This window comes from Schistocerca americana, chromosome 4 (assembly GCF_021461395.2).
Source record: "Schistocerca americana isolate TAMUIC-IGC-003095 chromosome 4, iqSchAmer2.1, whole genome shotgun sequence".
In the NCBI taxonomy this organism is placed as follows: Eukaryota; Metazoa; Arthropoda; class Insecta; order Orthoptera; family Acrididae; genus Schistocerca; species Schistocerca americana.
Genome location: NC_060122.1, coordinates 483,405,457 through 483,430,984, shown reverse-complemented (window position 1 = coordinate 483,430,984; position 25,528 = coordinate 483,405,457). Strand labels below are relative to the sequence as shown.

General features: G+C 43.7%; 1 protein-coding gene across 1 annotated transcript in view; it reads left to right on the top strand.

Moving 5' to 3' along the window:
• Window positions 1–25,528, top strand: part of LOC124613568 (inhibitory POU protein-like) — a 470,716-nt gene that overhangs the window by 322,614 nt on the left and 122,574 nt on the right. The window contains exon 3 of the mRNA XM_047142283.1: window positions 9,615–9,671. Within this exon, the coding sequence (XP_046998239.1) occupies window positions 9,615–9,671 (57 nt within the window). The remainder of the gene's footprint in view (window positions 1–9,614; window positions 9,672–25,528) is intronic.

Genomic DNA, 25,528 nt, shown 5'->3' with positions numbered 1-25,528 from the left:
CAAACGCAGTTGTTTGTGTTGCGTTGTTAGTGGCAGCAAACGAATAGGATGTTAATTCCCAAATCTGGTTCTTGCTAGTCTCCGACCGGTCGTGCAGCGTGACAAAAAATGTTGCAAGAAATAAGGCAGTTGTTCTCAGATGGCAGATACAAGTGTGAATGGGCTATGATGTGTTTGATGCACAATACAGGAATCGTCTCTTGTGTTGATCAGATTTGGTCGAGCATGACCTTAGCAGTCCAACATCGGGCCACTGACATATACGAATGTCTCACAAACCTGGATGTTGCATGATTCGAGCAGCCTGTCAAATGGGGACCCACAATGCGGCCCCTTTCTCACTCTGTGAGGTGCTGTTAACGCTTCAGCGATCAGCCATCATCTGACTCTGTCCACGGCCCTTGCATTCCTAGCAGGCCTGGTAACAACACGGACAACAATAATGCGTTCTGATGGCCGTTCTAGCTGTGAGAGAGAGTTGCAACTTTAATCATTTACAAACCAGCCGATACTGTGTACGTGTTGGAAGTTACATTGGCATCCAAGAGTGTCTTCCGGGTGCTTCACATTTTTTGTCCGGCAGTGAGTCATTAACTGTACTTCTGTGCCACGTAAAACCGTTACGGATACATTAAAGTCAGATACACCCAAACGGAGTCAGAGTACTTCAAACTCACGTGCTGTCTGGGCAATCTATGTCCATCAATGAAAACGTTAGAATCACTCTTGACTGAGCTCCCATATTTCTAGCCGAGTACAGCTCATCGTTTTAGAGCTGCGAAATAGCGTGAAGCGGGTTGAGCGCTAGTGCGGTGCGCCCTGCTCGTTGCGTGGAGGCGGCAAGCCCGCTCGTCACAGCGCGTGTCGCCTTTGTGCGGTCGCGAGCTGCCGATGGGCGCGGATAAGCCGCGGCCGCGGCGGCCCCTGATGACGCAGATAGCGGCGCTCCAATCTCGGCCGCCATCAGCTGCGCACACACCGCCTCCGCTGCCGCTGCCGTTGCCGCTGCTCTCCGGGCTGTCTCGGCGCCGCGGTGTCATCTCGCAACACCAGCAATGAGCTGGCGTCGCGCGGCGGCCACTCACCGCCGAGTTTCGCGCCAACCCGGACCGAGCTCCAGTGCAGTACGTCGACTGCTGTAGAGCGCACACATTTGTAATCGAAGCGGCCACCATGTCACCGTCTTACCGTAACACATAAAACTCTATATTACAGGACCACAACATACGGTTGTTTTTGTTGACAGGCACAAGGACACACAGTGCAAGAAAAGGTAAGGTACATATGTAATCTAAACTGAAAGGAAGTCGGAGAAATGGAATGGAAACTGCCAGTGTTAAATTTGTTAGCCAGGAATATCGCACAATCTTTTATTGATAATTATTTAATATTCAGTTACATATTTTTTAATCAAATGATCAAAAGATAACCTTTTTAAAATTACCGAAGGAATTCGAAAAAAAATAAAAAATACGTAGAAGGCGTTTTAATACACAGCTACAATAATTTTTATTCAAAATTCCAATAGATAACTTTTATGAAATTAGTGAAGAAAAATCAAAAAACGATAGCAGAATACGCACAAGGCGATCAAAGGAATCAGAAGGCAGTGCAATTCGAATAACAATCAGTACTTGGCAAGATTAAGCAGAAGCCGACTACCTGCTTTTAGAGAATAACACACTTATAAAGTTTTTGGTCGAGGTATATCCTTAATAACAAAATAATTAAACAACACGCAAGAAAATTAAAAGAAAACACAAGGTCTGATCAGCTGAACGCCATTGATTAGATGGAAGGCACAATTTTTCCAATTACAACTGTGCAAAAAATGCTATTTTTTAAAACTTACAGTGTTAAGAAATTATGTTATTAACATAAGGAATAAAACAGAAAACTAGCCACTTCTTTGAGCCCCCCCCCCCCCCCCCCACCAAAAAAAAAGAAAAAGACACGGCAGACAAACCAAAGCTGCCGGAATGCCAAGTTCAAGCACTCCAATTGTTAAATGCCTTAAGCAATAAGTAAATAATAATAGTAAAATTAATAATAATAATAATACAGTTAGAAGAAAGTCACGCTAGATCAAGGTCCGCGTCACTTTCCATTTTTAACCAGACATAACGTCTGAGAAAGGAAAATAATAATAATAATAATAATAATAAAATTAATAATAATAGTAAAATTTTTATTCCGCTTCAAGTACATTCAAAACCAAATTCAGTCACGATAGATAACTTCCGCTTATTGGCAACAATTCAAAGTTTACAATGAACTACGTGACTCCCAGCCAATAGCTTTCCACGAGCTTAACCGCTGTAGTAACATCAGATAAACTGTCGTTGAGCGGCAGGCCGGTACGCCCCTCAAAACGACAGTTATTACTGGCCAGACAACAGTGACCAGTATTAGAACAGATAAAACACACAAGTAAAGTCAGCATTAAAATATACAGAGTTAAACTCCATAGAAAGAAAATCCGAAGGAGTATATGTAAGTCTTATTAACTCGACCCAGAAGAAAATAGTACTGTCATACTCTCAGGACAGCCGAATTGCAGTTTCAATTATTATTTTTTATAGCAATTCATCCAGATTATTCCGGCGAGCGCAACTACAAATGTCTGACGTGCCGAACAATATATATCAGCCTCGTTAACCACCTTCGACAACACAGAGAGTATAAAATCTGAAGACTCCTCGCCACGAAATCTTTTTCCGGCGACAACCAGTCCACGTTCGTTACAGAAACTGATCAACATTCGTAAGTCCAGGCTGCCTTCCTATCTGAGACACAATTCCATGTAACCAGTGTCGTTTGAAATTCAATATCAATATACACTCCTGGAAATTGAAATAAGAACACCGTGAATTCATTGTCCCAGGAAGGGGAAACTTTATTGACACATTCCTGGGGTCAGATACATCACATGATCACACTGACAGAATCACAGGCACATAGACACAGGCAACAGAGCATGCACAATGTCGGCACTAGTACAGTGTATATCCACCTTTCGCAGCAATGCAGGCTGCTATTCTCCCATGGAGACGATCGTAGAGATGCTGGATGTAGTCCTGTGGAACGGCTTGCCATGCCATTTCCACCTGGCGCCTCAGTTGGACCAGCGTTCGTGCTGGACGTGCAGACCGCGTGAGACGACGCTTCATGCAGTCCCAAACATGCTCAATGGGGGACAGATCCGGAGATCTTGCTGGCCAGGGTAGTTGACTTACTCCTTCTAGAGCACGTTGGGTGGCACGGGATACATGCGGACGTGCATTGTCCTGTTGGAACAGCAAGTTCCCTTGCCGGTCTAGGAATGGTAGAACGATGGGTTCGATGACGGTTTGGATGTACCGTGCACTATTCAGTGTCCCCTCGACGATCACCAGTGGTGTACGGCCAGTGTAGGAGATCGCTCCCCACACCATGATGCCGGGTGTTGGCCCTGTGTGCCTCGGTCGTATGCAGTCCTGATTGTGGCGCTCACCTGCACGGCGCCAAACACGCGTACGACCATCATTGGCACCAAGGCAGAAGCGACTCTCATCGCTGAAGACGACACGTCTCCATTCGTCCCTCCATTCACGCCTGTCGCGACACCACTGGAGGCGGGCTGCACGATGTTGGGGCGTGAGCGGAAGACGGCCTAACGATGTGCGGGACCGTAGCCCAGCTTCATGGAGACGGTTGCGAATGGTCCTCGCCGATACCCCAGGAGCAACAGTGTCCCTAATTTGCTGGGAAGTGGCGGTGCGGTCCCCTACGGCACTGCGTAGGATCGTACGGTCTTGGCGTGCATCCGTGCGTCGCTGCGGTCCGGTCCCAGGTCGACGGGCACGTGCACCTTCCGCCGACCACTGGCGACAACATCGATGTACTGTGGAGACCTCACGCCCCACGTGTTGAGCAATTCGGCGGTACGTCCACCCGGCCTCCCGCATGCCCACTATACGCCCTCGCTCAAAGTCCGTCAACTGCACATACGGTTCACGTCCACGCTGTCGCAGCATGCTACCAGTGTTAAAGACTGCGATGGAGCTCCGTATGCCACGGCAAACTGGCTGACACTGACGGCGGCGGTGCACAAATGCTGCGCAGCTAGCGCCATTCGACGGCCAACACCGCGGTTCCTGGTGTGTCCGCTGTGCCGTGCGTGTGATCATTGCTTGTACAGCCCTCTCGCAGTGTCCGGAGCAAGTATGGTGGGTCTGACACACCGGTGTCAATGTGTTCTTTTTTCCATTTCCAGGAGTGTAGATCCAAGTCCGCCGTGCGGTCTCCCACGCAGTCACTAGCCTAGCTGACTCCTGCTCCCTGGCCCCCCCTCAGGGGCCTCTCACAGTAGATATAGTTGCATGTGGTTACGCAATCGTCTTATCAACGGCCCGGTCGCAGACGAATGCTGGTCTACAAACAATTGGTCAATATTACTGGCACCTATGGTACTGTTCCAGCACCAGGTACGAGCAAGAAGATAACAAATCTGAAGAAGATTGCTTCTTTACCTGTATTGTCAGGTCCTAATTACTTTTTAGGACTTTGGTCGAAAATAAGTGGTATATCTAATATGGAAGATTGTAAATTTGTTGGTGATTTTATGATATATTATCATTAATAAAAACTACACATTGATCTTGCCAAAAGCCGAGAAGCGATTTTATTCTTTTGTAGCACCACACCTCACTCAGTATCCTGCTCCCTGGCCCCCCCCCTCAGGGGCCTCTCACAGTAGATATAGTTGCATGTGGTTACGCAATCGTCTTATCAACGTAAAGTTTGGAAGGTAGGAGACGAGGTACTGGCAGAAGTAAAGCTGTGAGTACCGGGCGTGAGTCGTGCTTCGGTAGCTCAGTTGGTAGAGCAGTTGCCCGCGAAAGGCAAAGGTCCCGAGTTGGAGTCTCGGTCGGGCACACAGTTTTAATCTGCCAGGAAGTTTCATATCAGCGCACACTCCGCTGCAGAGTGAAAATCTCATTCTGGACTCAAGGTCGATTACAGCGTTTACTATTCTGACGAAAGATGATAACTTTATAGGATAGAATGAAAAATTCATCCGCAGAAGACAATTAATATGTTTCTCCTAGGAAGCATGTAAATTGGTTACAGTACTTTATGCAATTAGTTAACGGAAGAACCAAAACTGACCAAAGAATTTAACACTGATTGCAGACAAAAAACCACTAATTATTAGATACGACAAGTACGCCGTTTTTATAACCCTCTGTTGTGTCAGATTTTTTGATATGCGACGATGGAATTATTCTTTTTGATAGTTTAAATTTATAAAATTTTCCACTTTTTCTGGTTTTAATCCTTTGGATCGAAAATTAACGCAGTTCTGCAAATAAAGGCAACACTCAAATAACAAAGTAGCGTGGAACAAAAAAAATTCTTAGCGGGACAGAATATTTTGTTAACAAGTAGTAAGATGTGTATATCTCGAGGATGTGCTGAAAAGTCCCTCTGAATTTTTTTATATGAAGACTTTTTAAATAAAACAAACGTTATTGACATTCTACATATTTATTTTTCATGTCTACATATTTATTTTTTGACATAATCATCCTGGCGACGAACAAATTTCTCCCGACGAGAGACCAGTTTGTTGATACCGTCGCTGCAGAATGTTTGATCTGCTTGAGGGAGCCACAAACACATCTCTGCTTGCACAGTTTCGTCACTATCCAAAGCGAAGTCTACGGGGCTGTTCTTTAAGTTCTGGAAACGGATGCGAATCGGATGGAGCCAAATCTGGACGGCATTGAGGACGATCGATGACAGTGAACCCAAAGCATTGGATTTTTGATGTATGTGACATTGTCATGCTGTGGGGGAGGGTGCTCCATGTGTGAACGAACTCTTACAATTCGAAACTCGGTTAGGCATTCTGTTTCTCACACACTGACATACACTACTGGCCATTAAAATTGCTACACCACGAAGATAACGTGTTACAGACGCGAAATTTAACCGACAGGAAGAAGATGCTGTCATGTGCAAATGATTAGCTTTTCAGAGCATTCACACAAGGTTGCCGCCGGTGGCGACGCCTACAACGTGCCGACATGAGGAAAGTTTCCAACCGATTTCTCATACACAAACGGCAGTTGACCGGCGTTGCCTGGTGAAACGTTGTTGTGATACCTCGTGTAAGGAGGAGAAATGCGTACCATCACGTTTCCGGCTTTCATAAAGGTCGGATTGTAGCCTATCGCGATTGCGGTTTATTGTATCGCGACATTGCTGCTCACGTTGGTCGAGATCCTATGACTGTTAGAAGAATATGGAATCGGTGGGTTCAGGAGGGTAATACGGAACGCCGTGCTGGATCCCAACGGCCTCGTATCACTAGAAGTCGAGATCACAGACGTTTGCAAGACAACAACAACCATCTACACGAACAGTTCGACGACGTTTGCAGCAGCATGGACTATCAGCTCAGAGACCATGGCTGCGGTTACCCTTGACGCTGCATCGCAGACAGGAGCGTCTGCGATGGTGTACTCAACGACGAACCTGGGTGCACGAATTCGTCATTTTTTCCGATGAATCTAGGATCTGTTTGCAGCATCATCATGGTCGCATCCGTGTTTGGCGACATCGCGGTGAACGCACGTTGGAAGCGTGTATTCGTCAGCGCCATACTGGCGTATCACCCGGCGTGATGGTATGGGGTGCCACTGGTTACAAGTCACGGTCACCTCTTGTTCGCATTGACGGCACTTTAAACAGTGGACGTTACATTTCAGATGTGTTACGACCCGTGGCTCTACCCTTCATTCGATCCCTGCGAAACCCTACATTTCAGCAGGATAATGCACGACCGCATGTTGCAGGTCCTGTACGGGCCTATCTGGATACAGAAAATGTTCGACTGCTGCCCTGGCCAGCACATTCTCCAGATCTCTCACCAATTGAAAACGTCTGGTCAATGGTGGCCGAGCAACTGGCTCGTCACAATACGCCCGTCACTACTCTTGATGAACTGTGGTATCGTGTTGAAGCTGCATGGGCAGCTGTATCTGTACACGCCATCCAAGCTCTGTTTGACTCAATGCCCAGGAGTATCAAGGCCGTTATTACGGCCAGAGGTGGTTGTTCTGGGTACTGATTTCTCAGGACCTATGCACCCAAATTGCGTGAAAATGTAATCACATGTCAGTACAATATATTTGTCCAATGAATACCATTTATCATCTGCATTTCTTCTTGGTGTAGCAATTTTAATGGCTAGTAGTGTAGTTTCGTTACACACCACCATGTTACGCGCTGCAATTCGGAGCCCTCTAGCGGCAGAGGGCTCCAAACATGTAGAGATGAAGACTGAAGACGTAGATTATTAATAATGTCTGTTTTATTTAGAAATATTTAAAGCATTATCACATGAAATATTCGAATACACTACTTTTCATCACGTACTCGTATGTTGCAGACGATGCAGAACCGCCTGTTCTCAACCCTTCATATGATCCTACACCAATTTCGCTATCACATTATCAGAAATAACTAAATTTCTCCACACCACAAACTTACCTATTCAACGCGAGTGTGTCTGCCAGTTATGTCATATATTTTAAATGCAGGTAGTAATTAAGGATCAAGGAGAGACAAGCACAGTAGAACTGATATGGCATAAACAAAGGGAGATAACGACAGAAATTGAGGCTGTCACTAAATTCTGCAACCATTCCGAGTAAAATTTCTTTGTTCCACGCACCTTAATTTCTGTCGTGTAGTAATATTTTATGTTTATGAACGCTATACACAAATTGGAAGATTCTACGGCCTGTTAGCCTGTTATTTTCTTGCTTAACTATTTTCAGTTTGAATGAAAATAACTGACTGTCGTTCTGAATGACATCATACTGGTGAACAACTTTGAAAATTATGGTAACTCCGAAAAATTTTGAAAAACTAGAAAAATAAACATTTTTCTGATACTCCTACTACAACAACATACAGGGTCAGCATCCAAGTCAGGCCAATCAGTGGCACACCACAGTTTGAGAGCATCCTCCTTGTGTAGTTATTTCCGTTAGCAGCTGTAATACTTATCGCCTGCTTAACTGATATTTTCAATCTAATTTGTTGAAATTTAGGATAAAGTAAGATACATTATTTTTAGTGTCACCTCACGGTTGTTAACTGGTCCTACTATTCTGATAATGGTTTTCGTAAATCATTCTGTGCGACTGAAAGATTAATCCCAACAACAGAGCATGGATTTCACGTTATTCCTACCCTGCTCTCATTACTATTTTGAAATTCAGGTCACATACCGTTACAGTACTGTTATTGTTATTATGACCATTCTACGTTTAATGACTTTATTTATTATTTACTTAATGCAGTATTTACTTACTGTCCTGATACATTTCTTCATGGGGATGTCGATGTTAACAGAAGCAAAGTCTGACTTAAATAAAGAAATGATAATATCCTTACAAGATATCAATGGATTGATAATTAATAGTTAATGTTTTTATATTCAAATGGTCAGGTTATTCTACCATGGACTGACGGAAAGTTCATTAGTATGATTTTGCTTTTAGGTAACATAAGAATATACACCCAAACTGTAGAGGTTTCATTTGATTTCTTTCCCTTTTTTTTTTTTTTTTTGGTAATGTGGGGGACGTGCGTCAAGGAAAAGAAGTTCAGTTTCCTGGAGCACCTTGAACTCAGTGGTATTTTTGGCGACGGAAGAGTAAAAGACGAAGTTTATAAGTTTCTGTACAATAATTTTTCAAACAGAGATTATTATAACGCGCCTGCGTGTGTGTGTGTGTGTGTGTTTACAGATACAAAGCTAAATCTCCGTTCAGTGTACTAGTAAATGATCAAGTGAGACATTGTTTTACTGGTAACCATGTACCTAGAAAGTATCTCACTTTTCTGAAACTGTTGACACGTTACGAAACATTCTGCACCGTGATTAACAGAACTTGTAACAAAAAAACCAGTGTTTATATTATGCAGACTGGATACTTAGCAGTGAAGTTCGCTTCTGCGTCGTGCCATGTCGCCTTCCGTGCCGTCGCACGGCGGGAAGGAGCCAGGAATATCCACTATCTCCGCCAGCCGGCGACTGCCTTTGTCACGTGACCCGCCTGCCACTCTGAATCAATGTCTTCCGTGCGTCGCGACGCAGTGAACAAAATACTGTGCTGCCGTTTACGACGCCCTTCCTGTTCATTTCGCGTCCAGTTCGATGGTGCTCAGGTGCAAACTTTTAGGGTGAAAGCCCAACAGGCAAACACACGGCGCACGTGCCACAGTTTACCAACAGAAATGATACCTTTCTTGTATGGAACATAATCAAGTTACATATAACTTACGCGAGTTAGTTTGGTTAACCTATAATATGTGGTCGAGTTTAGTCAGCCAACAGTTGCTGCAGAACTACATTTCTTACGTACATAAAACATAGGTGAATTCGTAGATCTGCGGGTTTCACTTGTCTCATTTTTAGCAATAAAAGGAAATTTAGACTTTAATGTGCTTCTTGTGTTTGATTATGTCTGTCTCTTCAGGTGGTAGAAGAATGCGACGCGGTGTTTGGAGGCTGCATAGCGAATGCTGATTGTGTCTTCCCTGTTTATTTACAGAGTCGAATTCTTGAGGATGCGTCCATTATGTGCAACTCCTGGTCTCCACGGCATAATGTACGTTACAATCCGATTAAGTTTTGCCGCATGTTTCTAAACATCGATTTTCTTACATTTTTAATGCTTGAAAACGTTTTATCTGCTTTCGTTATAAGATGCATGCAAAAGCTACATTTTTTTTCTTTTTTTACTTTCAAATAAATGATAAATACTTGTAATTTAAGATATTTAAAGCCAAGATGGCTTGATGTGAAATAGTTTATTTCATGGCCAGTTTCGACAGTAATTAATTGACACCCTCAGATTCTCAAGATACAGATAGAATAACGTTAATGTAGTAATCCGCATTGTCGTCCAACAGCTATAGACAAGGAACCATGAATAATACTGTGAATAATACCATGAATAATAAAAATTACATACCTGCCAGAAACAGTTACACATCGGTCTCGTAGAGAACATTCTCCAATTTCAATGATACAGCTCCACGCTGGTTTGTCAGATCTATAAGATGAAGCGTCGATGACGACTCAGGAAGACTGAACCGCTGCGCTTTAGAGCCGATCTGAAGTGGTTTCAAGGTCTGTCAGCAGGCGTCGCCACCGTAAGAACGCAACGATATGTTCGTGATTATTTCGTAGGCGGTAGTAACCAACTATTTACACCAATTTTTTAAAACCAAGTTACATACAAAAACTAGAAAGAAACGTAGTTCCAACTTCAATGAACTCTAACATGGCTCACAGTACATAAAAGTACATAACCAGGTATCTTTAATGATGTACCTCTTTTTGCCTCTGTGCTTCTTATTGGTGCTATGGATATTTAATTTAGCAAGTTTTATATATTTGACAAACCAGTGTGGAGCTGTATTATTGTAATCATGTTCTCAGTATATCGACGTGACGGCCATGTAATTGATATAATGTGTTTCCTTAAGTGTAACTGTTGTACCCGCATACACATTACTACATTAAGTGAATTGTATCCGAACATCTGGGGATCTGAGGATGATAGCTACTGTCGAAACCGGTCATGAAATAAACTATTTCACATCAGGTAGTCTCGGATTCTAATATCATAAATTACAGCATTAGATTGCCCCTCTCAACATTTCTAAAATTATTTCAAACAAGAAAAGAACATACACAGGCCAGAAGATGGCACTAGCAGTTCCAAAACGAGGGACATTATTTTCATAGCCTGCAATGCTCGTTGCAGAAGTACCACTTTTGAAAATATTGTCAGTTGAATGTACTGAAATTCACTGCATACTCTTTTACATCATGTCATCGCGGCTTCAATTGTACATAATCATCACTTCTTTGCTCTGCACAGCCTAACTGTCGCTACAAATTATAATCCGAATAAGGAGATTCCAATGTTACAAAACATTACTACGACTGTCAAGGCAAAACAATGGTGTTTACACACGAAAAAGATTTATTTTTAAAATATGTCTTAGTTTTATTTTACTAGGTGTACATTTATAGCACGAGATTTGTTAAATAGCTGTTTGACCAGAATTGTATTGCTTCTGAATAAGTGTGAAATTTTTCTACTTGTTCAACTCACCAGTGAACAAGGTGGTCAGAAACAGTCTGAAAAGACTGTAAGGATGTTGCAGGGGATGTTATGATGATACGTTGTGCCGTTCCGAGTTATTTTGCATTGAAGCAATAAAACCACGTCGTCGCGCAAGCTAATTGAAGCAGCCTGCCAGAGACAATATCGCCAAACTTTTTCTTCGTTTGGTGTCCTCAAATCGGACAAAAGTAGCTCTTGCTTACCTATCTTAAATTTGTCGCTTCCGATAAACTCACATTTTAACTGGTAATGAGCATCTGAACAAGTGATAACGCACGGACAGACATACGGTCTGTGCGTTACCGCATTTTCGCGTGTGCAAGTGTTTGAAACTGCGCGCTCGGTGACCTGACAACTCTGAAACGGCGAAACGTATCGAATTTTTTTTAATAACACTTATTTCTCAGCACACCCTCCCCTGCAACACCCTCACAAGCTTTCCACACTGTTTTTGGCCACCCTGTATATAAGCTTACTGTGAAATTGGAGAAATATTATTATTCATCTAAGCACTTGTCAATGCTTACTTGGCTACAATAACGAAGGTGCATGAACTGTAGATTTAGCTTCCAAGAAATTATAACACTGTATAAGTTATTTATATAAAAGAAGCATGTCCTTATCGTAATCTGCAGATTTACATTCGTGAAGAAACTGCGTGGCATATTCTTTATAGCATAGTCAATCCATTTTCTAAAGAACAGAGACTACAGAGGGAACCAAAATTACCCAGAATCTACACAATAAGATACTTTACAGAGCTATAAATTTTGTTTTAAGGCTGAAGAGAGATTATTTTTCCTTGTCCAGGCTTCTATTCGATCGATTGACTCCGCTGTCAAAATGAATAATTATCAATTTCAGAGCTGTCGGAACGTTGAAAGGTCGTTATATGTACTTCACTTGTTACATTATGACTACTACTGGCGCTGAAGGAAGCAAAGAACGAGCACCAGTTCCCCACTTAGCTTAGCATATTCAAAGTGCATGGAAAACGAGATGATTCAATTTTTAAAAACTATTCAAAGAAGTAGGGTCGTTTCTGGCTTACAAAACACTAATCATGTATACAAATCCTGTAAACTGACTCATTCCATATCATTTCGGTAAAAGACTCGTTCAAATAATCTATGGAACACGTAACTAACTAACTGAGTAGTTTAATGCCCATATGCTTTAACCTGCCCACGTTGGAATCCCTTATTCCATTAAATTTATAGCATCCTATTACTGTTTAATGATATCATAAGATGCAAGTCAGCGCTACGAGACAGAATATTTTTATTGATGAGACCCTTGTTATCAAATCATAAGAAAAATGAAATGTCTGTACAGTGCTTGTTTTCTATTGTTAATTAACTATTACAGAGTGCCACCATGCGTAAAGTCTTTTTGAAAAGTTTGCTGAACAGTTCTGATCTCCAGCTGTCGTATACAAACAGTAAAAGGCACTTCACTAAATTATATTCCACTGCTAAATGTAATTACGCAAGAGCGGTTGAAGAAAGTACTAAGTAAAACAGAGAACATATTCCCTGTCGAAAACATGGTGAAACTACTCGCACAAAGCTCTTTGAGAGACCTAAATATGAACTCGTTTAGCCACTACATAATGTCAAGATGGTGACGTAAAAGTGTTCCTACTGCTGGGAGAGGTCGCGAAACATTCATGTTATATATTTAGAGTGCCCTGCGTAATGCGGACACTAGTGAATCAAAGTTGTTGGTAGTACCTCTGCCTGCAAAGTGCATACGCGTTATAAAAGGGGAGAATGTACTACTGACTTTACAGGGGAATAATACAGAAGTCTGATGTGATCTCGTTGCTAATACGGAACCCATTGGTAGACGATATGCGACGGTTCGTTCATCTACAGCACATTGCTTGAATTATGAACTTTCACTAAGGCAACTAACCTTGCCATCATGTCACACTAGTGCGAAGAACACACGTAGAACGTGACAGTCGTCACCTGGCTTATCTAGGTGATGTGACACATGCCCTGTTGACTATATTTTAGATACAGTCGCATGGTCCATGCGTGTCTTGGAATGTGCTGCGGCAAATCTACTGGACGTTATAAGGAACTTCACTGACCGTATTTTAGATATACGAGGTGCATTCAAGTTCTAAGGCCTCCGATTTTTTTTCTCCAGACTGGAAAGTGATACAAACATGCGCATTGTTTTAAAATGAGGCCGCGTTCATTGTCAATACGTCCCAGAGATGGCAGCACCGTACAGCAGATGGAATTTTACCGCCAGCGGCGAGAATGAGAACTGTTTTAAATACTTAAAATGGCGACGTTTTCCTCACTTGAACAGCGTGCAATCATTCGTTTTCTGAATTTGCGTGGTGTGAAACCAATTGAAATTCATCGACAGTTGAAGGAGACATGTGGTGACGGAGTTATGGATGTGTCGAAAGTGCGTTCGTGGGTGCGACAGTTTAATGAAGGCAGAACATCGTGTGACAACAAACCGAAACAACCTCGGGCTCACACAAGCCGGTCTGACGACATGATCGAGAACGTGGAGAGAATTGTTTTGGGGGATCGCCGAATGACTGTTGAACAGATCGCCTCCAGAGTTGGCATTTCTGTGGGTTCTGTGCACACAATCCTGAATGACGACCTGAAAATGCGAAAAGTGTCATCCAGGTGGGTGCCACGAATGCTGACGGACGACCACATGGCTGACCGTGTGGCATGTTGCCAAGCAATGTTGACGCGCAACGACGGCATGAATGGGACTTTCTTTTCGTCGGTTGTGACAATGGATGAGACGCGGATGCCATTTTTCGATCCAGAAACAAAGCGATAGTCAGCTCAATGGAAGCACACAGATGCACCCCCACCAAAAAAATTTCGGGTAACCGCCAGTGCTGAAAAAATGATGGTGTCCGTGTTCTGGGACAGCGAGGGCGTAATCCTTACCCATTGCGTTCCAAAGGGCACTACGGTAACAGGTGCATCCTACGAAAATGTTTTGAAGAACAAATTCCTTCCTGCACTGCAACAAAAACGTCCAGGAAGGGCTGCGCATGTGCTGTTTCACCAAGACAACGCACCCGCACATCGAGCTAACGTTACGCAACAGTTTCTTCGTGATAACAGCTTTGAAGTGATTCCTCATGCTCCCTACTCACCTGACCTGGCTCCTAGTGACTTTTGGCTTTTTCCAACAATGAAAGACACTCTACATGGCCGCACATTCACCAGCCGTGCTGCTATTGCCTCAGCAATTTTCCAGTGGTCAAAACGGACTCCTAAAGAAGCCTTCGCCGCTCCATGGAATCATGGCATCAGCGTTGTGAAAAATGTCTGCAGGGCGATTACGTCGAGAAGTAACGCCAGTTTCATCGATTTCGGGTGAGTAATTAATTAGAAAAAAATCGGAGGCCTTAGAACTTGAATGCACCTCGTAGTCGCGTGGTCCATGCGTGTCTTGGAATGTGCTGCGGCAAATCTACTGGACGTTATAAGGAACTTCACTATTGTAACCGCAGCGCGATGGTCAACTGTGTATATTTGTATGTTAATCACAATATAATGTATGCTAATTCACATTTATTCGTCCAACTGTGCAGTAAAATTCAATTAATACAAAGAAGTCCAATCTGTAGTACCTTATCTGGAAGCATTTTTTTTCGATGTGCTGAAAAAACTCATGGAGATAGGCCTGTCATGATCGTTCCCCAGACTAAAGTTACAACTGAAGTAAAAACCGTATTTCATTTAGTGCTGTTAGTTCCTTTAAATCTGTTTTCAGTTTTGGCACAACACAATCCTCACGAAATTCCACTTACAAATCGCTATATTCCAGAATTATTTTCGTAGCTCATCAGTTCTATCACACTTTCCAATCCAGTGGTTTCAACATGGTAAAACAGTTATCAGATTTAGTTCCACTGTGGATCAAGCTCAGCACTCGGTTTCTGCAGTATATTTAGTGCTATGTTTCAGCATATACAGGGTGATCAAAAAGTCAGTATAAATTTGAAAACTTAATGAACCACGGAATAATGTAGATAGAGAGGTAAAAATTGACACACATGCTTGGAATGACATGGGGTTTTATTAGAACCAAAAAAAACAAAGTTCACAAAATGTCCTACAGATGGCGCTGGACAGCAAAACTGCGGGTGAGAGGTACGCCGATATGTTACAGAATCGCATCGTCCCCAGCCTGGCTCATAATCACCTGCTGGAACGTACGATGTTTATGCAGGATGTCGCTCCACCCCATATTGCTAGTCGCGTGAAAGATCTCTTACGCGCGTCGTTTGGTGATGATCGTGCGCTCAGCCGCCACATTCGTCATACTTGGCCTCCCAGGTCCCCAGACCTCAGTCCGTGCTTTGGGGTTATCCGACGTCGCAGGTGTATCGTGATCGACCGACATCTCTAGGGATGATGAAAGGCAACATCTGACACCAATGCCTCACCATAACTCCGGACATGCTTTACAGTGCTGTTCACAACATTATTCCTCGACTACAGCTATTGTTGAGGAATGATGGTGGACATGTTGAGCATTTCCTGTAAAGAACATTATCTTTGCTTTGTCTTACTTTGTTATGCTAAGTATTGCTATTCTGATCAGATGAAGCACCATCTGTCGGACATTTTTTGAATGTTTGTATTTTTTGGTTCTAATAAAACCCAATGTCATTCCAAGTATGTGTGTCAATTTGTACCTCTCTATCTACATTATTCCGTTATTTATTCAGTTTTCAAATTTATACTGACTTTTTGATCACCCGGTATTTCGTTACCTTGTAATCCACATTCCTTCCAAAATATTTTTTCTCTCCGTAGTCCGAGAAACAACTGTCACGTCCACGCAATTGGCTCCGCTTCTATTTATTTATTTTTCTGGTATAGTAGGTGCTTATATTCATTTAACTAGTTATTGTCGGAGCTACATTGACACATGTAACTATGCTATGACCAATAGCACGATTTTTCCTTTGTCCTGCAGCATGTTTGCAATATTCCTACGAGGCGCGATTCATTACTAAGCGCCAACCGCATATAACGAGTGAATGGCTCTACTGATTGGATCGTACATTTATATTCCCGCTAACTGGTCTATTGGGAATGTAACCTCAATATTATTGTCACCAGATTTTTAATAGAAATTTGGAGACGAGATAGAGCTGTTCCAAAGTGTTTGCGAAAATATCTCACAACACAACAGGAGACAATGCGAGGAATGTGTTTGCAGAATTCTCGATTGAATCTAAAATACCCCAGACTCCTCGAATAAGACAAACATGTTTACAAGTACAGCGGTTAGACAAAAATATGGAAATACCGCGAGAAATGAAAATCTGACCATAAATGCAGATGATAGCAAAGCCTGCAGGTCACACCGTTGTATTTTACCAGGAACAGCATCCGTGAAATCTCCTAAATACTTGCAAGAGTTAGTCGTGATCAGAAGAGTGTTCTATATACACTCCTGGAAATGGAAAAAAGAACACATTGACACCGGTGTGTCAGACCCACCATACTTGCTCCGGACACTGCGAGAGGGCTGTACAAGCAATGATCACACGCACGGCACAGCGGACACACCAGGAACCGCGGTGTTGGCCGTCGAATGGCGCTAGCTGCGCAGCATTTGTGCACCGCCGCCGTCAGTGTCAGCCAGTTCGCCGTGGCATACGGAGCTCCATCGCAGTCTTTAACACTGGTAGCATGCTGCGACAGCGTGGACGTGAACCGTATGTGCAGTTGACGGACTTTGAGCGAGGGCGTATAGTGGGCATGCGGGAGGCCGGGTGGACGTACCGCCGAATTGCTCAACACGTGGGGCGTGAGGTCTCCACAGTACATCGATGTTGTCGCCAGTGGTCGGCGGAAGGTGCACGTGCCCGTCGACCTGGGACCGGACCGCAGCGACGCACGGATGCACGCCAAGACCGTACGATCCTACGCAATGCCGTAGGGGGCCGCACCGCCACTTCCCAGCAAATTAGGGACACTGTTGCTCCTGGGGTATCAGCGAGGACCATTCGCAACCGTCTCCGTGAAGCTGGGCTACGGTCCCGCACACCGTTAGGCCGTCTTCCGCTCACGCCCCAACATCGTGCAGCCCGCCTCCAGTGGTGTCGCGACAGGCGTGAATGGAGGGACGAATGGAGACGTGTCGTCTTCAGCGATGAGAGTCGCTTCTGCCTTGGTGCCAATGATGGTCGTATGCGTGTTTGGCGCCGTGCAGGTGAGCGCCACAATCAGGACTGCATACGACCGAGGCACACAGGGCCAACACCCGGCGTCATGGTGTGGGGAGCGATCTCCTACACTGGCCGTACACCACTGGCGATCGTCGAGGGGACACTGAATAGTGCACGGTACATCCAAACCGTCATCGAACCCATCGTTCTACCATTCCTAGACCGGCAAGGGAACTTGCTGTTCCAACAGGACAATGCACGTCCGCATGTATCCCGTGCCACCCAACGTGCTCTAGAAGGTGTAAGTCAACTACCCTGGCCAGGAAGATCTCCGGATCTGTCCCCCATTGAGCATGTTTGGGACTGGATGAAGCGTCGTCTCACGCGGTCTGCACGTCCAGCACGAACGCTGGTCCAACTAAGGCGCCAGGTGGAAATGGCATGGCAAGCCGTTCCACAGGACTACATCCAGCATCTCTACGATCGTCTCCATGGGAGAATAGCAGCCTGCATTGCTGCGAAAGGTTGATATACACTGTACTAGTGCCGACATTATGCATGCTCTGTTGCCTGTGTCTATGTGCCTGTGGTTCTGTCAGTGTGATCATGTGATGTATCTGACCCCAGGAATGTGTCAATAAAGTTTCCCCTTCCTGGGACAATGAATTCACGGTGTTCTTATTTCAATTTCCAGGAGTGTAGTTGTGAGTACGTTATGACAGAGATAAGTCAATTCGAACTGCGGGAAATTGTTGGTGCTCATATAGTGGCGACCGAAGTGTTTGGTGTTTCAAGCGGCACCATACCAAAGATTTATACCTCCTACGGAAAAAAACCATCATCCTCCAGTCGAAAGTATGTGTCGAGTGATTGTGACAGACAGTCACAGAAGAGGATTATGACGAAAAATAAGAGGACGACAGTTGTAAAAATCACTGTAGAACTAGATGTCGCTCTCGTGCCTGTCAGCACCAAAACATCACGAAGTGAGGTCCATAAGTGGGAAGATAGAGGACGAGCTGGAATTCCAAAACTACTCATCAGTGGTGCAAAGCCCGTAACAGAAAAACGTGGAGTCGAGGAAACAAAACGTGGAGTATGGAGCAGTCATTTGGTTGGACGAATCTTGTTTCACACTGTTTGCAACATCTGGCGAAGTGTATGTCCCAACAGTGGAACACAGTGGGGGTTCGGTGCTGATTTGGGGAGCCATATGGTGGTACTCTATGGGCCTCGTGCTTGTTGTGTGAGGTCGCATTACTGTCAACGATTATCTGACCATTTTGATTGATCAGCTCCAGCCCATGTTTATTCTTCGATGGAGTGCTGTGTTCCAAGACTACAGGACTCTTGTTGACAAAGCTCGCATCTTCTAGAACTAGTTTTCCGAGAGCGAGGATGAACTGTGGCAATCCTCCTGGTCACAACGGCTACCAGATCTTAATATTATTGAGCCATTGTGTTCTACTTTGGGAGAACGGTGAGTGACCACCTCCGTCACCGTTACCTGAACATGCCATCATTTAGCACAAATAGTGGTATAACAGTCCCTTGAAAACCGTACCGGAGCTACATTTATCGATTCCGAGATAGTTGGTAACTCTTTTGAATAGCTACAGTTTTCCTACGCCGTGTTAACCATGGTGATGTGTTGTGTTTTTGGTATTTCCATACTTTTCTCGAATCCTGTAATTATAAATAAATCCTTGAAGGCCGAGAAAGATGTGATCTGTTTCACACGGAACTCAATGTGATGCTCCACAATGACAATGCTCCCTGCCACCCTGCCATTTTCAATCAACTAGTTACTGACAATAACAACAATATCGAAATATTTCTGCGGTTCTCCAACTTCCATTTTCCGAACACTAACTTTTACCTGTTTCTGGAGATTAAGAACAACTTAAAATGACGTCACTTTGTTACAGTTAGTAGCATTCAAAGGTGCGTAGCTGTGCGTTTCAGCTGACGTTTTTCTGCAGTGTGACGAAGACTGGAAGCTGCTCAAGAAAACTGCTCTGAATGGGGTAACACTGACTTTTAAAACTAAAAGACTGTGGTAGCAGAAAAAAAATATCGTTCGCGTTACTTTACTGTCACATTTGCTACTCGAAATTGTATGGAGCCAATCGTTTAAAGTATAATGTTCTTCAACGCACAAAGAGCTATCGAAATGTAATAAGTTAAACATTCTTAATTTGGTGTTAGTAGATTCTAAACTGCATTAAAATTAGTATATTAGCTCTATTTTTCGAACTTCGTACATTACCTGTAAGTACTGTTATCGCTGAATATCTACGCATAAATAGTTGGCACCTCTTCTGAGCATATCGTGCACTCTCACAGCGTGGAATTACCACGTGACAGCACAGACGGTTATCACGTGTTCATTACGAGATCAGCAGCGTTGTGGATAGATATATGTCTTCATTTCCTGCAGATTGTTATAATGAAGTGGTCGAGTTTTGTCACTTCTGGGAGAGCTTTCATGAGAAAACTATAATATTCTTGGAAATTATCTATTAACACCCACGTACAACAACGTCTTGTGTATGTATTTGTTAAGAATACAGACAACTACTGTTGTATTTTCAGTGATATGATACTAGCTCCGAGGAACTAGGGATATTTGTTTGAATTGTAACTAAAGATAACGAATCAGGATGAATGGAAAAATTTGTCGCAATGCTTTTGGACTGACTATGAATTGAAGGCAACCTAGAAACCATACTAATAGGTGTTATTTATTTTCCGTTCTGCCTAATACTAGCCTTAGTGTAGACTAATAGCAAGAGTTGTTACTAATAATGTACTTTTTGCAATCGACCAAGATTTCGTTCTCTAAATTCTGGTGGTTTGAAGGGTGAATGTGGCGAGCACTGATGGAGCCATGCTAAATAATTATTAGTGGATAGAAAAGAGGAACATCCTGCCACACAGTTCCGAAGATGTGTTGCAAATAGACACAATTAAGAAATTTTATCCTTTTTATCTTTTCTTGTAAGATGTACGCAGTGAGCTTCAGTAGCTCAAAATTGAGCATCAGTCAGTAAGTTTAAGCTTCATTTTCATATCCTCTGCTCCAAAAAACATAAGGAAATTGTATTCTATTTGCAACGTCATTCAACTTTTCAAAATTTCTGGGTGTGTAAAATCCTTTCCTGGTGTCGTCTGCTCTTACTAAAATGGCCGCCTGCCCTACAGCATCATTTCCTGAGCGCGACACAACATCAGCTTCTTTTCGTACTTGCCTGCGTAATTAACTGTGGCTTCTCCATGAATCACTATGATTATGATCAAACTTCTAACATAAATTAAGGAGCGACGGGCCGGCCGGAGTGGCCGAGCGGCTCTAGGTCCTTCAATCTGGAACCGCGCGACCGCTACGGTCGCAGGTTCGAATCCTGCCTCGGGCATGGATGTGAGTGATGTCCTTAGGTTAGTTAGGTTTAAGTAGTTCTAAGTTCTAGGGGACCGATGACCTCAGTAGTTGAGTCCCATAGCGCTGAGAACCATTTGAACCAAGGAGCGACGGGGAGGTTATAATGCTATGTAAATAAAAGTCATATATAGACACGAACGAACAGATACATAAATGTGTGTGTGTGTGTGTGTGTGTGTGTGTGTGTGTGTGCTCGTGAGAGAGACAGCGAAAGAGAGAGAGAGAGAGAGAGAGAGAGAGAGAGAGAGAGAGAAAGCGCCAGGATTGGTTTCAGTCGTACTTTCGACAGTAATGTTTATTAATGAAGTCCTTGCGAGGAACGAGCAACAAGGTGCTTAAACAGTTAGCTCACTGTAAACCGGCAACCTTCCCTAAAATAATGAAGGTTCAGAACTCAAGAATACTGCTATGACATTCCACATCAACTGTTGTTCTATGTGGCCTGTAAAGCGACAGTGCTACCGTGGGATTGCATGTGGACTTCTCCAGAAGGGTGTAAAAAATGTGATCTGCTTTTTTCTTTGGGACACGTTTAGAAACTCTGTTTTCAAAGAAAGTCTTTCGCAGCGGTTCTGGAAGGACTACCGTGGGACGTAAAGTTTCCAGGCACTTGTCAGCGTCACCTTACAGGTGTATTGCTGCATGTGAAAGCGTTCAAGTTCCTAAAACAGCTTGGCTATAACGAAAATCGAACTATTGGCGATAATCAGTAACTTTTTAATACAACTAGGAATCGACTAGTTATGGCCTGGGAAAAATATCTCTGCATAGTGTAAACGATCATTGTATCAAACTTATATAATGGAAGCCGATACCAAAAATTTTATAAGGAATGCTTCTGGTCTATCAAGCCAGGAAACAACCTCAAAATGGCTTACAGAGACACCTAAGCTCCACTTAAATGCAACCGGTTTAGTCGGTCAGGTCTTCGAAATTTTTTGTTTCCTTAACAATTGGAATTTTAACGTTCGCGTGACGGTAATGAAAGAAAGAATACCGGTTAAACGTTATTCAAAACTATAGGCGTGCACTATGTTATGTAAACTTAATCCTAGCAAGAACAAACGTCTTATAGTAAGGAGGCCAGAGAAGGAACACCATTTAATTATTCATTTTACACTGTTAAAACTCAGAAAATTTTGAGGCAGACGTAGACAAATGTCAATTTTACATTTTGTAAGTTCAGGAACGGTGTGTCCAACATTTAAGAGTGATTTTAACGACAAAATGAATTCAGCTCAAACGGTTACGACAGATGAAGCCGGTGGCTTAAGAGGTGGGGGAAAAATGCTCGTGACACTTGCACACTGTAGATTAGATGGTTTCTATGGGCCAGTTTGAAGTTGTTTCCCGGTTGGATGGAGCCTAAGCGCTCCATATCAAATTGTTTGTCTCGAATTCCTTAACGCCACTGTGGTCCGTTGTAAATAGCTGTCGTATTTGCGAGGAAAAAGAGGCTAAGCCGTGTAAGTCAGATACAATGCGGTAGCGAGAACTGGCAGGGTGTTAGGCGTCACACGACGGGGAGTACACATCCGGCGATAGGGTGGCGGCGACCAGCGGATAGTACGTGAACATAGCAGCATTACATCCCCGCCAAGAGTAATCAGTACACATCTAGGTCAACATAAGGGAACTGAATGTTTTCCGAAGTAATTGTGAGTACAGGACTAGAAGAGAACAGAGAAAAGTATTCTGGAAAGGGAACCTACAATGAGGTGACAAAAGTCATGGGACAGCGATATGGACGTATACATATGGCGGCAGTATCGTGTACAGAAGGGATAAAAGGGCATTGCACTGGAGGAACTGTAATCTGTACTCAGGCGATACGTGTGAAAAGGTTTCCGATGTGACTGTGGCCCCACGAAAGAAATTAACGGACTCTGAATGATGGAGCTAGACGCATCGGACATTCCTTTCCGGGAAACGTTAGGAAATTCAATATTCTTAGTTCCAAAGTGTCAAGAATACGAAATAGCAGGTACTACCTCTCATCATGTACAACGCAATGGTCTTCACTTAACGACCGAGAGCAGCGGCGTTTGCGTAGAGTTGTCAGTGCTAACAGACAAGCAACACTGCGTGATATAACGGCAGAGATCAAGGTGGAACGTACGACGAACTTATCCGTTAGGACAGTGTTGTGAAATCTGGCGTTAACAGGCTATGGTAGCAGATCACCGCTAACAGCAAGACATCGTCTGCACCGACTCTCACGGGATCGTGACCGTATCAGTTGAACCCAGTACGACTGGAAAATCGTGGCCTGGTCCAACGAGTCCCGATTTCAGTTGGTCAGAGTTGATGGCGGGGTTCGAGTGTGGTGCAGACCCTACGAAGCCGTGGAGCAAAGGCACTGTGAAAGCTGGTGGTGGCTCCATTATGATGTGGTCTGTGTTCAAGTGGAACTGACTGTCAAACTGTCAAACTGAACAGATTATTGACTGAAAATAGTTACATTAAACTATTTGGAGACTGTAACTTCCTGGCAGATTAAAACGGTGTGCCGGACCGAGACTCGAACTCGGGACCTTTGCCTTTCGCGGGCAAGTGCTCTACCAACTGATCTACCCAAGCACGACTCACGGCCCGTCCTCACAGCTTTACTTCCGCCAGTACGTCGTCTCCTTCCAAACTTCATATCAGCGCACACTCCGCTGCAGAGTGAAAATCTCATTCTGGGTACATGGAGACTATTTGCTGCCACGTGCGATGGAACTTTTGTGAGTGGCAATGTTCCCTGTCACCGGGCCACAATTGTTCGAGATTGGTTTGAGGAAAATTCTGGACAGTTCGAGCGAATCGTTTCACTACCCAGATCACCCGACATGAATCGCATCTAACAGTCACGGGACATAACTGAGAGGTTAATTTGTGCGCAAAAATCAGCATCGGCAACACTGTAGCCATTATGGGCGGCTGTAGAGGCAGCATATCGCAATATTTCTGCAGGGGACCTGCCACGACGATTGCAACACTACGGCGGGAAAAAAGGCTGAAAGGATATTAGGATTTATCCTATGAGTTTTGTCTCCTCATTATATACGTTTTGGGTAGCCGGTGACAGGCTAGACTCGCGGTGCACGGACGGACTCCCTTCTAACCAGACTAGGGAAAGTTGCTAAGACCGAGTACAAATTAGAGCCAAGATCGCTTAAACACTGTTTACTAGATGACCGGTTGCAACACACTAAAGGTGCCATCATCGGATCTGTGAAGATATAACATGACAGGTTTGAGGGAGGGCTTACATGAGTCACACTATATATATTACTATTAGTACGGCACCAGATAGCTGAATGTAACTTAACATGCATAAATAATTTGGATATAACGATACATGAGACAGACCAGCTGACATAAATTCATTGTCGCAGAAATAAAAATTAAAAAACAATTTTTTAATTTTTATTTCCGCGACAATGATTTTATGCCAGCTGGTCTGCCTCATATACCGTTATACCCAAATTATTTATGCATGTTAAGTTACATTCAGGTACGTGGTGCTGTACTAATAGTAATATATATAGTGTGACTCATGTAAGCCCTCCCTCAAACCTGTCATGTTATATCTTCACAGATCCGATGATGGCACCTTTAGTGTGTTGAAATCGGTCATCTAGTAAACAGCGTTTAAGCGAGCTTCGCTTTTGAATTATTTATACAACAGAGTGAGTGATCGCCCCACAACACACTATGTGTTCACTGCAAATTAGAGCCTATGAGAAGACAACAGACTTTCAGCATCACATCATGTCAGAGACAGGCTGGGATGAAGGGGAAAGGCTGAACAAAACTCGGGAATGCGGCACTCCTCGACAGAGTGGCAAGGTCTGAGAATAGTAGAGAAATATAGTAAGAGAGTCAGAGATGTTTGTCGTAGAGTGGGTACAGTACCAGTTAACAATAACATTCAGTATAGATGGAACAATGCCATCACATTGTCGTCTCTGTATGAAGACTTGGTCTCTTTATGAATACGAACCAATGAGAGTAGCAAAAGAGAAGCCATTTTGGGAAACTGACTAGGAATTGTAACGCACTGGTTGGGGAGATTATATCAAGCTACCGTCCAGTCTTTATCCTGGTTTGCAAATCAGAATACCTAGGCCAAGACACCCTGTCGCATTAACCAGTCGGCTAATTCATTCCCAACGAGCCCCTGTCGCTCAATCCGCTACAACACTCACGTTTGGGAAGCGACGTAATTACTGTTTACACACGTTTATAGTTCTTCACAAAGAACACTTTTGTACAAATTTGCACACTCATTAACTGCAGACTTTTCTGCGTTAATTTTATCCCTAAATGCCTCATTCTCTCCAGATCAGTTAATTCTGAAGTTTTATTGCCGTCTCTTGAGGGTATGACATCACGAATGTAATCCTCAGTAATTGTAATTGCCATTCCTTACTTCACAGTGACGGGTTCACGAACGCCGTATTTTTAGTCGCTACAGCTAAACGCCGCGCCAGGTGGAGTACAAACGGCGCGCATTACCTGCGCCACTGGAAGAGTGGGTGGTAGTGTGAGGCGTGGCGACACACCTGGCGGCGCGCGGCACGTGAGTTCCGTGCTCTCTCTAACGCCGGGCGTAAATCACACGATAACATCCGAACAAGCGCGCGCTAAATATTTAATGCGGCGCGCAGCCCCAACTTATAATGACCGGCAAACGACTTGCAGGCCGCGCTCTCC